This window comes from Colossoma macropomum, unplaced genomic scaffold (genome assembly GCF_904425465.1).
Source record: "Colossoma macropomum unplaced genomic scaffold, Colossoma_macropomum, whole genome shotgun sequence".
Taxonomy (NCBI): Eukaryota; Metazoa; Chordata; class Actinopteri; order Characiformes; family Serrasalmidae; genus Colossoma; species Colossoma macropomum.
This window is the reverse complement of record NW_023494810.1, coordinates 10381747-10403035: the sequence shown is the minus strand read 5'-3', so window position 1 is coordinate 10403035 and position 21289 is coordinate 10381747. Positions and strand designations below refer to the sequence as shown.

Here is a 21289-nt window from a genome sequence, read left to right as displayed (position 1 = left end):
ACACTAATGATTTTTATTGAAAAGAAAAAAATGGCTCGTCTTAACATTTGTATTTCCGACCTTTGATCTAGACGTGTCTCACTGTAAGAGAAAGTGGCGGCAGTCCAGCTCTACCTCTCCGCTGTGATGTTTGCATTTGGAATAAGAGGCACATGAGGGAAATCTGTCACGACACTAAGTTTTTTTCTAGTGAAGCTTTTCTTAACATTTCAGGTATCGACAGTGTTTGTTTTTCCACTAAAGTTTTGTCAAAATTCATAAAATACTACTGTCAGTTTCTGTTTTCATAGCCTACTCAGCCTCCCGTAAAAGCTCCACTGGATGGGAGCTCAGTTATTGTTGTCTGGAGGAAACTACAGAGACACTAAGATGTGTTTATATTTCTCTTTCCTGTGGGATCCTGTCTGAGTGTGAACAGAGGGAGCTGTGTTGAGAATCTGCCGTCTCTCCTCGGGCGTTTGTGTCAGTGCTGAAGCGGTTTGTCTGTACAGTGAAGGCTCTGCTTTTCGCTCTGACTGATAGAAACACATTTCCTGTAAGAATGTGAATTAATGTGACTCAACTCCAGCGATGACACCTGCTTTTATGTTCACTCCATCTCTCTCTCTCTCTACCTCTCTCTCTACCTCTCTCTACCTCTCTCTCTACCTCTCTCTCTATCTCTCTCTCTATCTCTGTTTTCGCTCTTTATCTTGCTTTCTGTCACTTACTCTCGCAATCCCTCTCTCACACACTTTTTCTCACACTGTCTCTTTTTTATGTTAAATTAATCAATCTCTGTTTCTTTCTCTATCCCTCTTTCCCTGCTTCTCTCTTTTATTCTCCCCTCTCTCTCTTTAAATCCTTCATTCTCTTCTTTCTCTTTTATTCTCACTGTCTCTATACTTTGTCTCTTTCTTCCCCCTTTCTTTCTCTCTCTCTCATTCCCTTGCTTTTTCTTGCTTTTCTTTTTCTGCAACTTTTTTGCTCTCTCCATCTTTCTCTGTTCCCTCCTTCTCTCTCTTCTCTCTCCCTCTTCCCCCTTTCTTGCTCTCTCTTTTTCTGTCTTCCCCCTTTTCTTGCTCTTTCTCCTTTTTTCTCTCACCATCTTTCTCTGTTCCCTCCTTCTCTCTCTCTGTCTATCTCTCTTCCCTCTTTCTTGGTCTTTCTCCAATGTTTTTCTCTCTCCATCTTTCTCTGTTCCCTCTTTCTCTCTCTCTCTCTCTCTCTCTCTCTCTCTCTCTCACTCTGTCTCTCTTCCCCCTTTCTTACTCTTTTTCCAATGTTTCTCTCTCTCCATCTTGCTCTGTTCCCTTCTTCTGTGTTCTTTCTTCCTTTCTCCACTCTCTCTCTAGCACTCTCCCTCTCTCACTAGTATAAATTAATCTGCCTCCTCCTAATTATGTAATTATGTGTCTCTTTCTTTATCTTTCTTGTTTTTGTGTGTCTTTCTCTGTTTCCGTCTTTTCCTTTCTATCTCTCAGTCTCTCTTTTTAATAGATTAATTAGGCTACATTAATCAATCTATCTATCTATCTATCTATCTATCTATCTATCTATCTATCTGTCTATCTATCTATCTATCTATCTATCTATCTATCTATCTATCATTCTCTCTCTGTACCTGAGCTGTCAATGAGCAGTCGTAGCTCAGTCATGTATCTTGGTTCAGCATTGTGTCGGCTGCATGAATAAACAGGCTCAGATAAGGAAGTCTCCTGTCAGCGAGGGCTGTTTTGGTGCATTGCTGCCAGCGGTGCAGAAAGCCTGCTGCTGCAGCCCACTGCACTAAAAAACTGCTGCCAGTGGCATTAGGAAGTGGGCCAGCAGAGGCCTGTCTAAACCACAGGTGGACAATGTGAGGCACAGATATATTTTACATGGAAATGGAAGGGATGGTGCACAGAATTACTGAAATGCAATAATTCTAATATTAAAGGTATTGAAATGCTTCTGGATAATGTACGTAAACTGGAACAGGTCTAATTTTGGTTCATTCATTTATGTAGTAAAGGAATAACTAGTTTCCCCCATTTACTGTATGTCCCTGCTGCAGGTAGATATTATATCTTTATAAAAATCCACCTTTGTTACGGTGTACGTTTTAGGACACCGTCAGGTTTCAGACATCTGTTGTAAATCTTGGTCCTTGCTAAAAGGTCAGGAGTGTCAGGAGGCCTCAGGATAGTTGATGATTTATTGCAGGACCCTCAAGTCCCAGCCTAATTTGACAATTCTGAATCATGTGGACTAAAATGAAAAGAAAGGGAGACTCAGCATTGGCGCTCGGGCCATATGATCCGTCTAGAGTGAGCTTTGCAATTTAAGAATAAAAACAATAACTTAAAAAGAATACAAATAAAAACGTTCCACACATCAGACAAAACAGCTTTGGGTATCTGGTCGCCTCTCAGCACTTGATTTTTCCCCAAACTATCCCTTTAGTGACAGTCGCCTCACAAATGTCTGTTAAAGCACTTTCAGTCACTCCAATTAATCTCCCTTTCTCCTCTCTCAGGCTACAATCCATCCCACCCTCGGCTCTCGTCCCTCTCTCTCCGCAAAGAACCTAAAGAGGTGAACTCCTCGGCTTTCTTCGTCTCCGTGGCTGAACCTCTGGACCCAGAGCGATGGGAGAGCGATTCAGAGACCAGCGGCTTCCCCCTGCACCCCTCCTCCTCCAGCCTGTCCACCACAGCTGCCGGCCCGCTCACCCATACCACCGTCACCGAATTCAAGCAGAACGGCCCCCCACCTGAGGCCACAGCTGCACGTGACATCCTGTCTCTCCCTGAAGACGAAGAAAGACAAAATCTCCTCACCCAAGCGCCCACTGTTCCAGAAGTAGGGCCCTTCCCCAGCCAGACACCGCTGCAGCCGGACGACACCCGCCGGGACGATGCTGAGGTAAGATTGAGGGATATGGCAGAAATATAACATAATGGCACTTGAAAAGATCCAGTATGTGATATGTATTACAATACTCTGTTGTTTGAGGTTTGGAATGTAGTGCCATGTTGAAAACAGCTGTGAAAAAAGTCCAGTGATCAAACAATTGGAAAAAAATGAATAAGAATGTGTCATAATGTGCTGACAACCAGTTAGCTACTTGTTACTGTGCAGTTTATGCAGTTACTGAACACTGGTTGTTGTTGTTGTTGTTGTTGTTTACAGCCTCTCTGTGATTGGTCTTTTTTATGATACATGCAGTTGTTCAGTCTGAAGATACCCATTATATACTCAGAAAAATCATCACATAACTTATCATGATACCCATAACATATGATTGTATTGCCCACTTCTGCTCTGAGGACCAGGAAGAAGAAGATGAAGAAGGAGAAGAAGGAGATGAGGAAATGGTGGCCTTCCCTACTGAGGTGGACGGTGAAGAAGAGGACGATTGGACGCACCTTACCGTCGGGCCAACTTCCACGCCGCCATCAGACATGCCAGCTGTGGCCTTCACCCAGATGGCCTGGCAAGACGTGGAGGTCACCAGAGCTGGAGATGATGACGAAGCTGAGCTCCGTCATGGCGGCACAGAGTACCTTTCAGAGGCGGACTTGCACGATTCCCAAGAAGTGGTGCAGGTGAGGAGGTGTTCTTGCAGAGTGACTTACAGAAGCGCTTTGTTGTCGGCTTGATAAACGTATCCTATGATAGTGTAAAACACTAAAGAGTCGAAAGATCTGAAGATACCCTCAAGCTAAGACCCTGCCAGAAACAGGAGACAGTGCTAACACGTAAATACATAGAGGCACAAATACACAAAGATTTTCAAGGTTTTTTGCAGGTGCATGATTAGTGCTCGTTTAAGCGTTTATTGAAGAGATAGGTCTTTAGAAGAGAAGTGCTGAGGTAGTGAGTGAGCTTGTTTTCATTGTGGGATTGGTCAGCTTATTATGTCCAGTAGGGCTGCACAATCTGGACAACAGTGTAATGTTGAGAGAGAAGAAGAGGCAGGACGCAAGTACAAATCCTGGGTTTTATTAAAAGTCCATTACACAAAGGTATCCACAAAGCTGACAGAACAAAGACAAAATACTGAAACGAAGAAAATCAAAGACAGAGGGACATAAAGGCTGCATTCACATAACCAGACTGAAGGTAATCTGACCTGAGCCACTTTCATATGTAGCCCTAGATCGGATACGTATCCGATTTGTGGCCATGCGACCTTAATGTGAATGCTCAGATTGGAATTCATGTCCTTTTTTTCCACTGCGCGCCACATTTCAGCGTTACCATGGCAGCAGCGCCAAACAGAAGTTAAAGCCAGTAAATGGTTTAAAAGCAACACATCTCACCCTTTTTGCCTTGCTCTAATAATGAACAGCTGAGCGTTGTTCGGAATTAATTATCTTAGCAGTGAAGGCTCTTTGTGCTCTTTGCTGTTCATGACGCATGTGATTCATTCACGTGACGTTACTGAGTAGGATGTGCGCATGTGGGTCGTTTCAGGACACCGGTTCGTTCACAATATTGACAGATTTAAGTCACTTCCCTAAAGGAGTGTGAACCATCATGTTAAAAAGATTGTATCTAAGCAAAAAGAGGCTTGAAATGTGACCATAGCCAAAGAAAACTAGAAAATAAACAAGAGACAACCAGAACAGGGCCTGAGAGAACAAAACCAGCAGGGGTATAAATACACATGGAACAGAACAGAAACACCTAGGACCAATGAGAGGGTGGGGGCTACAGACAACAGACAGGTGAGACAGATAACAGGAAGGCAAGACCAGAGAGGAGACAAAGACCAGAAACAACAACAAAAGCACATGGCTGACATAAACAAAAGTACATGGACAGAGACATGAAACAGAGACAGAGCAAGACAGTATGTTACAATAAAACAAAGTTGTTGGATATCACAATGACGATATGCGTAGCACTGCTCTAGTGAAGCATCAAAAGATGTTTGACTGCTTATGGCGCCCCCTTGTGGAGAATTTGTGGCCTGCAAAACGTGAGTGAGTCCCATGAGGTGCTTCAGTCTAAAAACAGGAGTCCTTAAACAGCTTTTTCCATTGAATATGCATATTTTAATTTTTAATGTAGGCCTACAAAAACAAACATATAGTTAACTACTTAAAAAGCTCCTTATGGTGATGCAGAATTGTTGTGACAGTGGGAAACACTGATTTATACATTTTACCATACAGTCTCACACTGAGACTGAGCAGAGTCTGCACATTTTAAGCAGTTTTACAGGGTTGTAGTTCAGGATAAAGTCATTTTTGAGCTGAGCTCATGGATGTTATGTAACTGGCTGTTGTGCAAAACGGTTAAGTTACTCATTCTCCACGTTGGAGTAAACGGTTCAGGCTCAGCACAGGGAAGCCCTTGTTAGGCTTCTATGGTTTTGTTCCCAGCAAATTAATCACGTCACATTGGTACTGAGCATATGGGGTAATTTGTAATCTGAGGTAATGTGTTCTGTCGTTGTGGCCCTTAACCTTGTGCAAACTCATATCGTGATAATGAAAAAATGCGGGTTATCATGCAGCCATAAGACCTGCACCTGATGTAGCAGATGCTGATAGTGACAATGGCCTAACCCTGTGTTCACACCGGCAGCAACGCGAGGTCATTCGTTTTCAATGAGAGCTGGCGATTTCTGCCGACAGTAGGCGGTGTGAATGTTGGTAACGCAAAGTGATGCGACAACGATGCGACAAAGTTGAGCAAAGGTTAACTTTATGCAGCTGAGGAGTGAAGCGACGTGACAACTACCAATAGGAATTGAACATTGAGCAGCGTAGTTCGCACTTTATCTCTGCCACTGATTTTATGCCGCAGCGCTTTTTTTAAAAAAAAACATCGTGCCTCTTTACCTATGAACATACATCATCTGAAAGATGATGAATATTTAAATCCTTCATTTCTTTAAGCTTGTATTTGGTTTCTTTATCAGATTTCTCATTCAGATTTCTAGATCTTACTGCGATGTAAGAAATCGGAGTATGCTGTTTAAATGACCATTTGAATAATCAGATAAACTGCAGAAATCCAATAGTGATCGTATTATTGAGTGCATATAAACGCACTCAGTAAGAAACACAAATAATAATGATCAAAATCAAATGATATGGTAAAATATATTGTTAAAAATGTTTGGCTCTACGACGTCCCCTTCACAACATTCATGTTGTTTCACACAAAATACTAGTCCTTTTCAAATGAGGAATGTCCTGAACTTGTCAGTGCAGCTCAAGCAGGCCTTGCACATCAGACGTTTTCAAATGCAGCTCACGCTCAAGGAGAAACACTCGAACGAAATCCAGAATCCTCATCTGTTAATAACTTATGAGGCCAGGCAGACCTAATCAAGATATGTCAAAGAAAAGAAACAATGAAAGAAATGAACAAGCTTCCTTTTTTTCATCAGCAGAATGGGTTTAATGAGGCTAGATTTGCTGAAGCTCTGCTTCTTTGACGCCTTAATCTCTTGATTGATCCGCCTGCCGGTAATGAATGGTGCTAATTAGGTTTAATTAATCATCATTTTATGTAACTAATGTTAGCTGAAACAGGAAGATATCACTTTCGCTGATGGTTCTTCTAACAGAAGTCTACATATCTTGTCACTTTTCATTTTTTTGTGTGTTTTTGTTTCTGCTGTTCCTACCAAGGTGATTTGTGTGGACTGGAGCGATCTGGCTGGAAAAGGCTACGTCATCCTCAACATGTCGGATAACTACGACTGCGTAAGTTCCTGCCTTGTTCTTTTACGTTTGATATTGGCTTTTTATCTATAGCACAGTGATTTATTCCAGTTCTACTTGAAAATGTTTAATGTATTTAAGTCTTGGGTTGTGTATTTGGTTCATTTCACAAAAAATGTAAGATAACATTTGATAGAAGTTTTTAATGGCTGCCTTTGTAAAAGGATTGTATAGCTGTGAAGAGAGCAGTCCCACATCTGCGTTTCGGGGTTAAAAGCTTCTTGCCATGTGCAAATTAACACTTATCGCTGGGGATGAAAGAATAGTGCAATTCAATCAGGTATTTTTCAGCCGTAGCTCATTAATACAGACAGAAAGTGCAGATTCTGTTTTCAACCTGTACCACATTTTTGTTTGTAAGCTGAAGAGAAGACCTTTTATTATGATTTGAGTATGAAGAAAACGTATTGTTGTATGTACAGTCTAGTTTTGCAGAAAGAAAGTCATCTTTTATTTTTTTGCCATGTTTTTTCATTTATTGAAGTTGAAAAAAGAGAAAAAAGTCATAAGCGCAGACCCAAACCTGTCAGCACAGAGTGTAACAGAAGAACCCTTTTTGGTGCTACATTGAACCCTTTTCAAAAAGGCTCTATATAGAGCCATATACCACACATTCTCCATCAATCTGAAGAACTTTCATGATGCAAAGAACCCTTTGATTATGCAAACGGCTCTTTGAGTGTTCATGTTTCTATATAGACTTATTGTCTTTACTGAAGAACCCTCTTTTTTTAAGTGTGTAGTGTTTAACTAAAAAGATAAGCCATTAACTTTGGCCATTATTTTTTTGCCTTTGTTTTTTTTTTTCCTGCAGTTAACTGTTCATTGACTCATGTCAAAAATATTCAGAAACACACATATCTGTATGTAATTTGTTGTTTCTGCAACTGCAAGCATTTTTAGATCTTGGCAGTGAATTTTTGGATAGAAGTTGACATTTTCAGTATAAATCACAGGGAGCAGTTTTGTAGTGTCATATAACATTTTCACACATTAATTGGTTACTAAATGTACTGAAATAATGTAGCTTATGAAACATATTTTGGGTCAGAATATCAATTTTATTAGTGTCCCAGACCTGCGATTTACACTTTCAGTGCATAAAATTAGCTGAATTATAAAACTACATTGTGTTAATTGAAAAGGAGCTGTTTAAATGTTACATCAGAAGCTTTAAAATAAATACAGTCAATCATTAATATCAGTTATTTCTCTAAATATAGCTGTTCCACATTTATATGTACCTACTGTGACACTGACCAAATGACCTAAAATAGTAAAAAAAAAAAGTTGTTACTTTTTGACTTGCTTTTTTATTGAAACAAAAATGACTCAGAAAGCATGGAAAACCTCTGAACGTACAGAAAAACAAAGCACATCTTTTTATCTTCAGTATTCTCTGCATGTTCTTATCGTTGTGTTGCACAGCGATAAGAACATATATAACGGTACCGCTGTCAGTTTTCGCACACAGACTGAGAAACTGGAAAGAAATCGAGTAAGAAATTGGAGTATGCTGTTTACATGACCACTTGAATAATCGGATAACTGCAGAAATCAGATTATGATCGGGTTATTGAGTGCATATAAATGCACTCAGTAAGAAATACATATAATAATGATCAAAATCAAATGATATGGTAAAATATATTGTTAAAAATATATTTTAACATGAAAAGCAAAGTAAATATCATCTTTTTGTCTTCTGTATTCTCTGCATGTTCTTATCATAGTGTTTATAACTATTATGATAGTATAAATGTGTACTATTATAAATGTGACTTTTAGAAAATGTCATGTTGGTGTTAAATAATATATTAGACTAGTTAATATATTAGATGTTTTCTGTCAAAGATAAAGCTGTTTGTCAACTGTACTCAAAAACAGTGAAAAATGTCTTTACCTCAACTTGTCCTGTGTTGTAGTAAGGAAATGTTACGGCCAGAACATTGTTCTGAAAAGTTGGACAGCTAAAACTGCACAAATTGAATGAATAGTAAAACAGCAGTAATACCTGTGCTTTGATGGGTTAAAGGCCACAGCACTGCTTTAAAATCTTCACCAAGGTTTTAGATGAGCTGGACAGTTTTGTGCTTAAAGTACGCAAGATGTTTGCATTTCTTTCCCCTCGACCAATTTGGCTGGACTGGAGCATTGTCTAGTACTCATATTTTTGGGAGTGTACCTGCTGTACAATGAAGAAAGCCTGTGGGAATAAGAGTGTCTCCACCGAAACGCTGACTGCACTGTTTGCAAGGCTGAAAATATTAAACAAATGATACCTTTGTTAGACACAGCAGTCTGAGTGCATATGAGATCTTTGCTCGTTATACATACATACATATATATATATATATATACTGCCACCACTGCTATTGCAGACAAAGAGCACAGCAGAAACTACACATATATATATATATATGTATATATATAGTATATATGTATATATATATATATATATATACACATACATATATATATATATATATATATATATACACATATATATATATATATATATATATGTATGTATGTATGTAGTCTCTGCTGTGCTCTTTGTCTGCAATAGCAGTGGTGGCAGTGCCAGCAGTACATTAGCACAGATTCTGCTTAATCACATTCTCTGTCGATGCCACTGCAGCAGGCTGCCCACAAAACACACACATACACACACACACCACCTCACCCTCTCACCGAAAACTTCTCCCTCCCGAGAGGCAGCCGTTTGTCACCATGGCAACCTCTCAAAGCCACGCAATTATAATCAGTCTGACCTTCTACGGCTCGCGTGCCAACAGCTGCGTGACAAATTGACAGTGTGTGCCAAGCTGGGGAGGGTCCGCAGATTATAGTTGGTATTTGTATTAGCAAACAAATTCTGCACAGAGAATGATCACCAGAGACAAAGAGGGCTGAGAGGAATACAGAATGGGAAACGGGCTCTTCTAGCTCTCGCCTGCTTTTAACAGAGTCGAATACATGCTAGGAATGAACAGTACTGTGCAAAAGAGCAATGTACTGACCGCCACACTGTCCAGAACTTCGCTAAATGTGATTGAATTACTTTGATTGTGAGAAGCAGAAAATGCAAACAACTTTTAAGACTGAACTTGGAATACAGTCCCCCTGAAGGGACGTGGTGTTTTTTTTTTCTCTTGGGTAAAAATCTGGTGTGCACCAGATACTATCAGGTGAGCACCCAATACTATGTGGTGAGCACCCGATACTATAAAGTGAGCACCCAATACTATGTGGTGAGCACCCGATACTATCAGGTGAGCACCAGATACCATGTGATGAGCACCCTACACTATCAGGTGAGCACCAGATACTATGTGGTGAGCACCAGATACTACAAAGTGAGCTCCCAATACTCTGTGGTGAGCACCAGAAACTATCAGGAGAGCACCAGATACCATGTGGTGTACCAGATAAAAGATTACAAATTTGTACAGTCTAAGTTTGTGCGGCTCCAATTTATCACATTGCAGGTCATTGTTTCTGTGTTTTATTCATATAAAATCATTTTTTGTTGGGATACTTAGAAATGTGAGCATTCTAATAACAAAATTGGTTAAAATGCTCACCCCTAAATGGTAGCAAAACTGGTTGAATAATGTAATATTACATGGATTTAATGATGATATTTATAAATTATGTTAAAGTAGAGATAACTCTATCAAATAGTCGTTAGTTGTCTAGAAAGCTTTGAAGCTTAAAATGGGTTGATAATTGGCCAGTAATGTCAGTAAATTATCCAATTTAGGTTCTGAATCGAATGGTCACTGAGTCTCTAAACGAGGTCTCTCTTAGACTCTGGCCCTGCTCCTCCTGTCTGACCGAATGAATCATCAGTTGATGGTGTGGGTGGTCCCCAAAGTGGGCTTCTGCTGTAACACAAGGACAAGTGGAGGACATGCGCGTGTCCAGTTTTTGAAAATCCATCACAGAAAACCTCATGGGCTGGTTTTGTGAGTTTAGCCAATGCCTGCACTGCTCTGATCAGCTCTTTCCATCCTTGCCCATATTCATAAAAATACACATGAATAGATGCTTCATAGAATAGAATAGAAAAGAGTAGAATATTGTGTTACTATCCACACAATGTGGAAATTTGCCTGTGACTCATTTGCCACTTATAAAAGGCAATGATCTTGACAAAAAAGGAAACACAAGTAAGAAACATTGTAAGATTGGCTTCACATTATCATAAAAGCAACTACATCAATGACATATATCATAACAAGACTAAGTGAAACAGGATATTTAAGAAATGAATCAAATAAATTGATGTAAAAAAAGACAGATTTGTAGCGTTTTTAAGTGTTCAGTCTGCTTCAGTTATCTAAGTGTGCACATCCAAAACCCAAATAGAAACCAACAGTTTAAGTTATAGTTCATTTTCAGGCTGCTTGACACTAGCTGTGCTGACATGAAATAATATAGTGTAAAAATGTCCACATTTACACAGAATTGTGTGTAGAATCAGAAAAAAAGGTATTTTTCTGTCTGAAATCTGAAAATGAGCAGAAACACTTGTTCTGTCAAAGCTAGCAAAAATCCCAGAGATGTTAGCCACTTTATCAAAATAGACAGCAGTGCTGCTGGAGTTTTTAAACACCTCAGTGTCACTACTGGACTGAGAATAGTCCACCAACCAAAAATATCCAGCCAACAGCGTCCTGCAGGCAGCGTCCTGTGACCACTGATGAAGGACTAGAGGATGACCAACACAAACTGTGCAGCGTTGTGCAGTGTTTAAAAACTCCAGCAGCACTGCTGTGTATGATCCACTTGTACCAGCACAACACACACTAACACACCACCACCACGTCAGTGTTACTGCGGTGCTGAGAATGATCCACCACCCAAATAGTACCTGCTCTGTGAGGGTCCATGGGGGTCCTGACCACTGAAGAACAGGGTAAAGGGGGCTAACAAAGTATGCAGAGAAACAGATGGACTACAGTCTGTAATTGTAGAACTACAAAGTGCACCTATATAGTAAGTGGAGCTGATAAAATGGACAATGAGCGTAGAAACAAGGAGGCGGTCATAATGTTATGCCTGCTCAGTGTATGTGTTACACATCTATGTTTGACTAAGCTGATAAATAGTTGAAATATGTTCCATATTTAAAAAAAGGTTAGCATGTATGTCACATATGTGGCCATATGTGACAAATATAAGCTGGAAATAAGGGAAATCCATATATGCTAATGTATGTCATACACTTGAAATCCATATATTGCCATATATCAGATGTCTGTAGGGGATTTCTGCAGAGTAATTGCTCATTTAAAAGCTCCTAGTTGGCTCTTTGGTCTGCACAGTCTTACTGGCTATGGTAACTACTCTAATTCTATATTTACTCTTCAGGTTCTCCTAGCAAGCAGCACAGTGAAACAATGGTGTGCTTGCTTGTTATGTAGTCTCACATGTATAACATATGTTACACTAATACTGTTATTGCTCAGAGTATGTGAACACAGTAGTAGTGTTGATGGAATGTATGTAATTCATGTAAAAATGATGTACATCTTTGAATCAAGTAAATTCAAAGTGTTGTTTTTTCACTGTAATGTTAAAGAGCAGCACACTTTCAACCAGAGTCTGATAAACAAACTCTAATGTATGCTGGCTTATAACAAAGCTTCTGAGTCATCCGAGCTGCTGGACGCGCTGCTGCATTTATTAAATGCATAGTCTTCAAAGTAAAACCCAGTCTATTATGAAGAACCACTTCTAGGTAAATTATATGCCCAACCATCATTTCTTCTGAAAGCAAAGGTATTAATAGAGAGCTTGCAGCAGTAACAAGATCTACTCTTCTGGGAAGGCTTTACACTAGATATTGGAACATTGCTATGAGGATTTGATTGCGTTGAGGCACGAAACATTAGTGAGGTCAGGTACTGATGTTGGATGCTTATTCCTGGATTGCTCCAGCTCAACCCAAAGGTACTGGATGGAGCTCCATCACTCCAGAGAATGCAGTCCCACTGTTCCACAGTGCTGGGGGGCTGTAGCAGATGCTTCGCAGTATAGTAGCCCACCTTTTTGGGTCATAATACAAAAAGGTTTTGAACATATCCTACTGTCCTGAAGGATCACCTGGGTTAATCTAATTGATTTTCTATTACATCAAATGAACGAAGCATGTGAGCTGATCCCAGTACATCAGGTTTTGTAACAACAAACCAAATGAAAGTCCATATTTGCATGACTATAACACTGTGGCTGTAGGTGTAATTAGTTTCAGCCGGTGGCCCGACTCCAATTATCCCACTTCAAAGCAAACAGCACCGTTACCAGGAAAAGCGTTGATGGGAAAAGTGCCGTTGTTCTCAAGCCGCTGTGTCATTGCCAACGTCAAGAGCGCGAGAAAAATGATGATATTACAGAAGCCACAATTTTAGGAAGTACAATAGATTATTTTAGGTGATCAGAGAAGAAACGTTTTGCAGTTTATATGCAGCACCGGTTTGTGGATTTGAGCTGATTATATAGTTGCTCTTCAAATTCCCATTTTTAAATTTACTAATTCCTTTTGTTCATGGTAGATGATAAAGTCGCCCCTGGCCAAATTAAATGTTTTGTTAATTTTCTAAAGTGGAAATAGTTTCGTCCTCTACAGGAAACACAGTTGAATATGGCATTTTTTTTCTGCAAACTTTAGTGCACACAGTGATTCATGGTTCTCATTTGGACTCTCATTGTGTTAGGGAATCCCTCAGTTTGTCACATGACTCCATCAGCCAATCACAAGCCACCCAGGAGATCCCAGTCACCTGAATATTGATTACCATCACCTGTGTTTCGTTGTATATAAGCCTGTCTGTGCCATGTCTTTGTGAAGTATTGGCCCTGGTCTGTCAGTGTGTACTGAGCTGTTCTTTGTTTGATAGCTGTCCCTTGTTTGATAGCTGTCCCATTCCTGACCGTGCTTTGTTGTCTTGTTGCTGATTCTCAGATTTGTCCTTTCGGCTTAGTCTACCTGTGTATGTTTGCTTGTTTGGTTACGACCCTCACTTGTTTATCTGTTATTGTCTTGGTGTTAACCCTGTTACTTCAGTTCATTCTCCTTTTAATTAACAGTTTATCTTTCATCCACGAGTGTCTGATTCGTCAACCCAGCGTTAGAATTTATTTGTTGAGTTTAACATGTTAAAAAAAACCTAGAGAACAACAAAATATAAAAACACACTGTATGTAGGATGTGTGAATATATTAATACTTAGAAAAGCAACAAAGCATGTAATTTGACCAGGTGCACATAAACATTTGCGTTTGGCTGTAATTGTGATCAGAAGTTTTTATTTGTTTTTTTTTTAGCATTTAGCATTTAGTACCAAACTATATCTATCTGAAATGAGAAGGGTAGGTACAGGATCAAATGATCCATACCTTCCTAACATAGTAGACAACACCATAATAATAATAATAATAATAATAATAATAATAATAATGTTTATTTATATAGCACCTTTCATACATTAAAAATGCAGGTCAAAGTGCTTCACAATACAAAGTAAAAACAACAGAGGAAGAACAGAAAAAAGATCGTCAAAAATAAAATAAATAATAAATAGCAGAAAAGATGATATATTAATTATTACAATTAAAAAGCACAAGATAAAAGTATAAATTAAAAAGACAAAAAAAACAATAAAAACTAACAAGAAAATAAAAGTAATAGTAATATTCCAGTAGAAACAAAGGGAAAAAAAGCTAGTTAAATAATAATAATAACAATAACAATAGTACAGATAATGGTAGCGTCTAAAGCGTCCCGATCCCCCACAAGCATTAAAACATGCCACATCTGTATAACTTAAATTACACTATCTTATCAAATTTTATCAAAGGTTTAAAGCTGAAAGCCTATCAAAAATTGGGATTGGCTTTATTGTTCCTAGTCGTTGAATGCTCTAATCTAATAATACAGTGTATTTAAACTCCTCCTTTTAAGGAACTCAAACCACCATTTAAGGATGTTTTTTTGGCAGCTGTTGAAGCTTTTATATATAAAACCCTCCACTGACTGAGAGAAAGATTGAGAAGATAATCATAATTCAACGGACAGAGGTTGGGCTGCTTTACAAAGGTTTTGTTGCATAAATTTGGCACCACATTCAGAACAAAATCCCATAATTTAGCAACCATTCAGCTGTGTTTTTAATATTAACCTAAACAGGATCATAGTGGGGTGTTAAACTAGGTCTATTATATGTATCCTATTCTTAACATGACTTTCTACACATTGTGAAAGATCCTCTTGTCTTGTAGACATTGGCCTCATGGGTTTTCACAAGGCTTTCACAGCTGAAAATGGGTTGATAATTGGCTGATAATGTTGCTAAATGAACTGAACTGGGAGCAGTTAATAGTGTAGATTAAATGTAGCTCTGTCCTGTGAGGGAGGTACTATGGTACTGATGCATCTGCGTGGGTTACAGGAGGAGTTCCGTATGGAGAGTGGTGACAGGCTGCTGGAGATGCTGGAGAGTGCTTTTTCCAGGAAGATGAACAGTCCTCAAGGCTCGTGGCTCATCTCGCTCAGCAAGCCCAGCAGACAGGAGCGCCAGCTGCTCATGACTCTAGCCAGCGAGCAGGGTAACACATACATACATACAGTCTCAGCTTATTTTGACAGGTAGAACAGAGTAGCCATAGACTGTACTGTTGAAGGCAATGGAATTCTATACTGCAGCCTCAAAGAAATTTCCTCCATAACTCTGCTGTCAGATTAACTAGGACACTGTTGGCTCTGTCTGAGTGAGACTCTGTGTTGAGCTGCTAGATTGAAAAGTGTCTTGCTACACTCCTCGCACGTGAGCCCTTCAATAGAGTGACTCAGTCAGTGAAAAATTGAAACGAACAAATACCATGAAACAACTGGGGAAAATGAGCCACAATGCTCTGAACAGACTAGAAACATTGGAAGCCTAAACAAAGATTAGTTCTTAATATGTTAGTTTTCATTCCGGATTTTAAAACACCTTTCAAGCACGCAGTATTCTCTGGAAAGCTATTCCAGAGTTTAGCAGCTGTAAGAAAATTATCTTCCACCAACTGAGCTGTAAGCAATCATAAAAGTTTTACAGCAAGCCTGTCTGAGTGAAGTGGTCTGAGCACACTGTAACACTTCACCAGATCAGATTGAAATCTCATGGCCAAGATCTTGTAGACAGTGCAGAACTTGATAGGAAGCCAGTGTGACCTCACTTAGGGCCAATCCCATTTCACCCCTACCACCTAGCCCTACCCCTCTGTTTTACATGTTCACGCCTAGGGATAGGGTGTCCCAGTTTTGGTTAGATAGAGGGGTAGGGTGAAGTGTTAGGGCTACATGGCCCTCCAAACAAAGGTTTTTCAGAGGCTCTCTCCAAACGGAGTCTAGTATCGCTAGTATTATGCTGATGTCCCAGTAGCTAGCTAAATTTCCCATTCCACCTAAATGGTCCAGCAATTCTGATACCTGAGGCACCAGAAGGGTAACTGCTGCTCCATTTAAGGTGGAATGGGAGAATTCAAACAAGAAGCTGGCGAATAGACTTCAGCTTCATATAACCAAAGAATTAGGGGTTGACGAAAATAAAAATTTGTCGTATCCCCCCTTTGAAGGCATATGATTCCCTAAATGTAACTAAAGCCCAGCAGTGAGGTTGCTGAACTTTACCCTTCTCTGCTATCACTGCAGACTGACAGGGTCGCCTACAGAGCATCACTAGTAGCCTGTTAATGAAGTAATGTTCTTTATTTGAGGGTCCCATTTCATAGGAAAAGATTTCAACCACTTCCCCTAGTAACTCAGTTCCAAGGGGCAAGGTGACACTCGAAAACAAGGGGTAGGGGTAAAAATAAAAAAATGGGATTCGGCCTTAGTCTGCATAATCAGAGATGTAGAGATCTTTCAGTTTTTATCAATACACATTTTTACACTACATCATGTTAAATGTTGTTTTATTCATGTTTTTAGGTGTGATTGCCACTAAAGATGTGCTGTCAATGTTGGGAGAAATGAGGAGAGGCTTATATGAGGTATGACCATCTCACCTGCACCACTGATCACCTGCTTTTTAATGGGGCCCCCTATAGCTTATCTGTTTAAACTGTTAACAAACTACTTATTGGAAACTCAAAAGGGTTAGGGTTAGGACCAGTGTTAAGATTAAGGTTAACTTTAGATTTTGGCTTGAGGTTAAGTTTAGTGTTCAGGTGACTGGGAGAATAAGTGGTTTATGATTAGGAAAAAGAAACTATATTCTACATTTTTCCATATTTATATAGTCCATCATAAGGTTTTATGCACTAAAAATTGGTTATAATTTTTTTATTACCGCTTTCCCCCCTATCTTTTTTGTTCCTCTGCTTTTAAGACTGATATATGTAAATGATGTCTGGCTTGGTTGCCTTTGCAATTGAAATAAGTTACATCACTTTCTGAAGTCATCAAAAAAATTACTTCAGCCACTCCTTTGGGACTGCAATAATCCATTTTCATCCTGACAGCCAGGAACAGCACAACATTTAATCACTGTCCACTCCAATACCCACAGGAACAACACCCTGCATCACTTCAACGTGAAAATAGGTGGAAATATGTAAATGTGTTTACATCACAACTATGATCAATTCAAAAAGATTTTTCTTTTCAGCTTAGTCTGCATATATGGAGTTTACAGCAAATGTTTACAGTATTTTACATCAGGTTTTACAGTATATTGGGCACTTTAAGTTGAATTTAATAGGAATTTAAATGTTCTGCCTGATTCAGATTGGCATTCAGAACTTCTCCAGTGTCAGCACCTGTCACTCCAGGCCCAGCCAGACGCGCAGTGACTACGGTAAGCTGTTTGTGGTGCTGGTCATCATTGGCTCAGTGTGCGGAATCATCATTGCGTCTGGCCTCATCTACATCTGCTGGCAGCGTCGCCTTCCCAAGATGAAGAACATGGTAAGTGTTATTCAACATGAAGATCAGTTTTACATGATTATCCAGAAGTTTGGAAGCAACACTAACTTCATAAAAATAAATATAATTTTTTTTTTTGTTATGATTAAGGATGTAAATTTCCAACCTGAGTAGGATTTGATTATGATTCTTTAGGATATCTGAAATTTTAAATACAAAATATCAAACAATGAATGTGCCAATGTGACTGAAGAAACAATTTACACAGTAGTATTAGCACCTCATGGATTTGATTTTAACTCACTCACTCACATTGAGCAGGCTGAATGTTCACCACATGGGGCCGCTATGAGAACTCAAATAGCTTTTATTTATTTATAAGATTGGTGCTTTGCATCAATGACACTGTGTGTCCTTGTTAATGAAATCAAAATGACAGATGTTTAGCCTTTAGACATTATATGGAGTATTTCAGCCCAGACAGCTTTTTGAATGAGGCAAAGTACAGGGGAGCCAACAAAACAGAGGCTTGTTTACATATATATGTCTTAGAGACACAGTAACAAAAACAACCTGTTTAATTCTAAGGGGTAATGGGGGGTTGGAAAGTGGTCATGTAAAAATTAATTATGACTGTTTTTGATACACACAAAACACACACACACACACATCATCTAAATCGCTTATCCTTCTGGGTCACGAGGACCACACAAAGCATTACATTATAAACTGACCTCAAGGAAAAAGATAAAAAAGCAAGAAAAACATGTTTAAACATGGTGCGTTGTTTTAGATCTTTGCAGACTGATGTAAAATATTTTTGAAAGCTTAAAATTATTAACTGCTTGCTTCCATACTTTTGGCCTGTAGTCTATATGCAGGTTGAATGGACCTCAATCACTGTGATCCAAATGTGGATCTACACCAGGATTGTGTATCCTGTGTTTGATTGGCTGTGATTACATGCTTTGTCTCTCGCAGAGATTCTCCGCTGTGTTTTTGCCCAACACTTTGTTTGCGCCTCCACCGCCTGCCATTCATCTGATCTGCTATGCATTCACCTCATACACCTCAAATCCAAATCTGACAGAGGTTTGACATGCAGTGATGGTCTAGGGCTTAGAGCAGGGGTACCCTAGCATCCTGAGTCAACATTAAGCCATAGTTTAGTGCACAGTGCTGGGTAGATCCCCTTAAATGCATGCCTTTACAGATATTTGTTACAACCACACGTCTCCAAACATTAATTATTCAGGCCTCCCTGGATATGTTACATGGTTAAAAATCTGTGCCTGGTTGAAACAAATATGTGAGGCATGTGCTTCCTACCTGAATGTGGATTGTGAGTGTCATACTAGAAGAAATATACATATCGCTGCTGTCGCAACGAAACCTTGTATCTCCATTTTTGTAGTTTTTCAGTTTTTGACATAATTTGAAATAGTTTATTGCCCTTTACATTGTGTGTAAATTTCATGGCGAATGAACCAATAGAAATGGTCCAAAAATGCTAGGAAAAAAGTCTGGTTCCATTGACTTACATTAAAAGTAAAGTAGGTTTTTTCATTCTCCTGTAAAGTTCTCATTTTGGAGATATGAGGTTTTGTTCCGACAGCAGCGATAAGTAGTTGTTAAAGGGATAGTTAGACAATTTTCCAAGTCCCCCCTTAATGTAAGTGATCAGCCAAGACGTGTTTTAAAAAATTGCCTCTTTAGTTTTGCTTTGGAGCTAACTGGCTAATATAGCTAACAAGTAATGGAAGGTTATTCATGCCATAAGTTTTTCTCAACCTTGGAAATGGGAAAGCTTGGAATTACATCCTTTGCGACCATTCCACATTCAACCTACAAAGTATGAAAAAACATGGACACCCCCATTAAAGCAAGTATTAGCTACAAGTGAGCTAACATTAATAATTAGAGTGATAACTTTAATGTTTGTGATGTGTTTACCTAATCAGAACAAAGCAAACAGGTCAGTGTCATTGATTTAACCAGCTAATGTGTCTGTATGTTGATTGATTTAAACGTCTATGCTACTTTAATCTCATTTAAAAGCAGAAAACTGGTGCTTGATTATTGCTGACAGTGTGAGCAACCATACTGATATGACCTCATACACTGCACCTGGTGTTCAGTATACCTTCCCGACTTTCTGAACAGGAATTTCAAGTTGAAGAGGAGTTTTCTTTGATTTTTCCCAGTCTGAGGTCAGAAATTCTGAGACATGAGCTTCAGTCAAACGCAGCATTAGCTGACTTGTACCATTAGCGTAATTGATCCAGTGCAAAACTAAAGGAAACTAAAGAACTCTGGAATAGTTTAATGTGATACAGATACTGTATCACATATCAGCAGCAGGACCTACCCTCTCTAACTACAGCTGTTTCATTGAGGAGATAACATGATAAACTAATAAATAAAAAAAAATAAAAACCTATCAGTAATACTCAGATTTATCTTAGGATTTATATTTATTTTAAGTACCATAAACAGCTGATAGTAACTATCCAGATCAATCAGATTTTTTTTTTTCATAAGTACTTATCCTGGCTCTGAGGAAAACATTTTAAGGCTTGCCTTGCTGACTGTCAGAGTTTTAGCATTTAATAAACCTAAGAGAAGAGAAAATAAACAAAAATGACTGCTTAAACTAAGCACATATTGTTTCATAGTAATAAGCCACAGAATGGACCACCATCAAAATCCTGGTACTTTTTGATAGTCTATAGATTGAAAGAAAAAAAAAACTAGAGGTGCCAAGTTTTTGATTAAGAAATTGCCTGATTCATAACAATATCAAAATTCTGTTCGCATTCACATCTCAAATTATGACATATCTGAGTAGCCTGGGGTCTCCTGAAAATAATGTTTGCCATGTGTGACTGTCTGATGTAAATACCCCCCACAATTAGCCTAGGGTTCTAAAGATTACTTACGATCTTTATGATTACTACAGATTATACTTATCTAAAGCAGCTGCATTGTTTCAGCACCTCGCTCCAGCACTCTTACTACCTCCCAGCTTTAGTGTTGTTAATAAGTTTTAATAATATGTTAAGAGTACTGAATCAGGAACCCAGTATCCTGAATCAAACTGAATCGTGAGTTGAGTGAATCATTAAACATATACATAACATCGCTGTTGAAACAAAACCTTCAAAATCTTCAAATTGTTTGTTAAAAGTTAAAGCAACAAGATGTTATTCTAGGTCATTTTGGACTGTTTCTATTGGTCCATGCGTCAGAAAATTGTGATACAGTGTAAAGGGTAACTGCCGTTTTAGATGCTTGTGACAACAAGAATGGAGATACAAGGTTTTGTTGACAGTAAGCAAGTCCATTTGGGATTACTTAACAACTCAGTGCAGTTTGAGGCAACAGTGTGATGGGCAGGCATGCAGTTAGAACAATGCTGTTCGCTTGTTAGCTACTGTAACTCCAGTGCAAAGCAGAAAACTTCAGGCACCAAACTTGGCTGATTAACATTGGAGGTAGTCTGACTATTCCTGAGAGTGAGCAAGTGCTTGTATCCTTGTAGGTACACAAGACATTGTGCACCTAAATTGAAGTGATCCTTTGTTTTCTTTGAGAGTTGATTGCTTACTGCTAACTCTATCTCTCTCTCTCTCTCTCTCTCTCTCTCTCTCTCTCTCTCTCTCTC

At 39.0% G+C, this 21289-nt stretch overlaps 1 protein-coding gene across 2 annotated transcripts in view; it reads left to right on the top strand.

Annotated features, from left to right (window-relative positions):
- Positions 1–21289, top strand: part of podxl2 (podocalyxin-like 2) — a 42565-nt gene that overhangs the window by 19488 nt on the left and 1788 nt on the right. For both annotated transcript variants that reach the window (XM_036559853.1, XM_036559854.1), the window contains exons 3-8: positions 2498–2886; positions 3291–3569; positions 6615–6689; positions 15167–15323; positions 16690–16751; positions 17488–17667. In XM_036559853.1, coding sequence (XP_036415746.1) covers positions 2498–2886; positions 3291–3569; positions 6615–6689; positions 15167–15323; positions 16690–16751; positions 17488–17667 — 1142 coding nt within the window. The remainder of the gene's footprint in view (positions 1–2497; positions 2887–3290; positions 3570–6614; positions 6690–15166; positions 15324–16689; positions 16752–17487; positions 17668–21289) is intronic.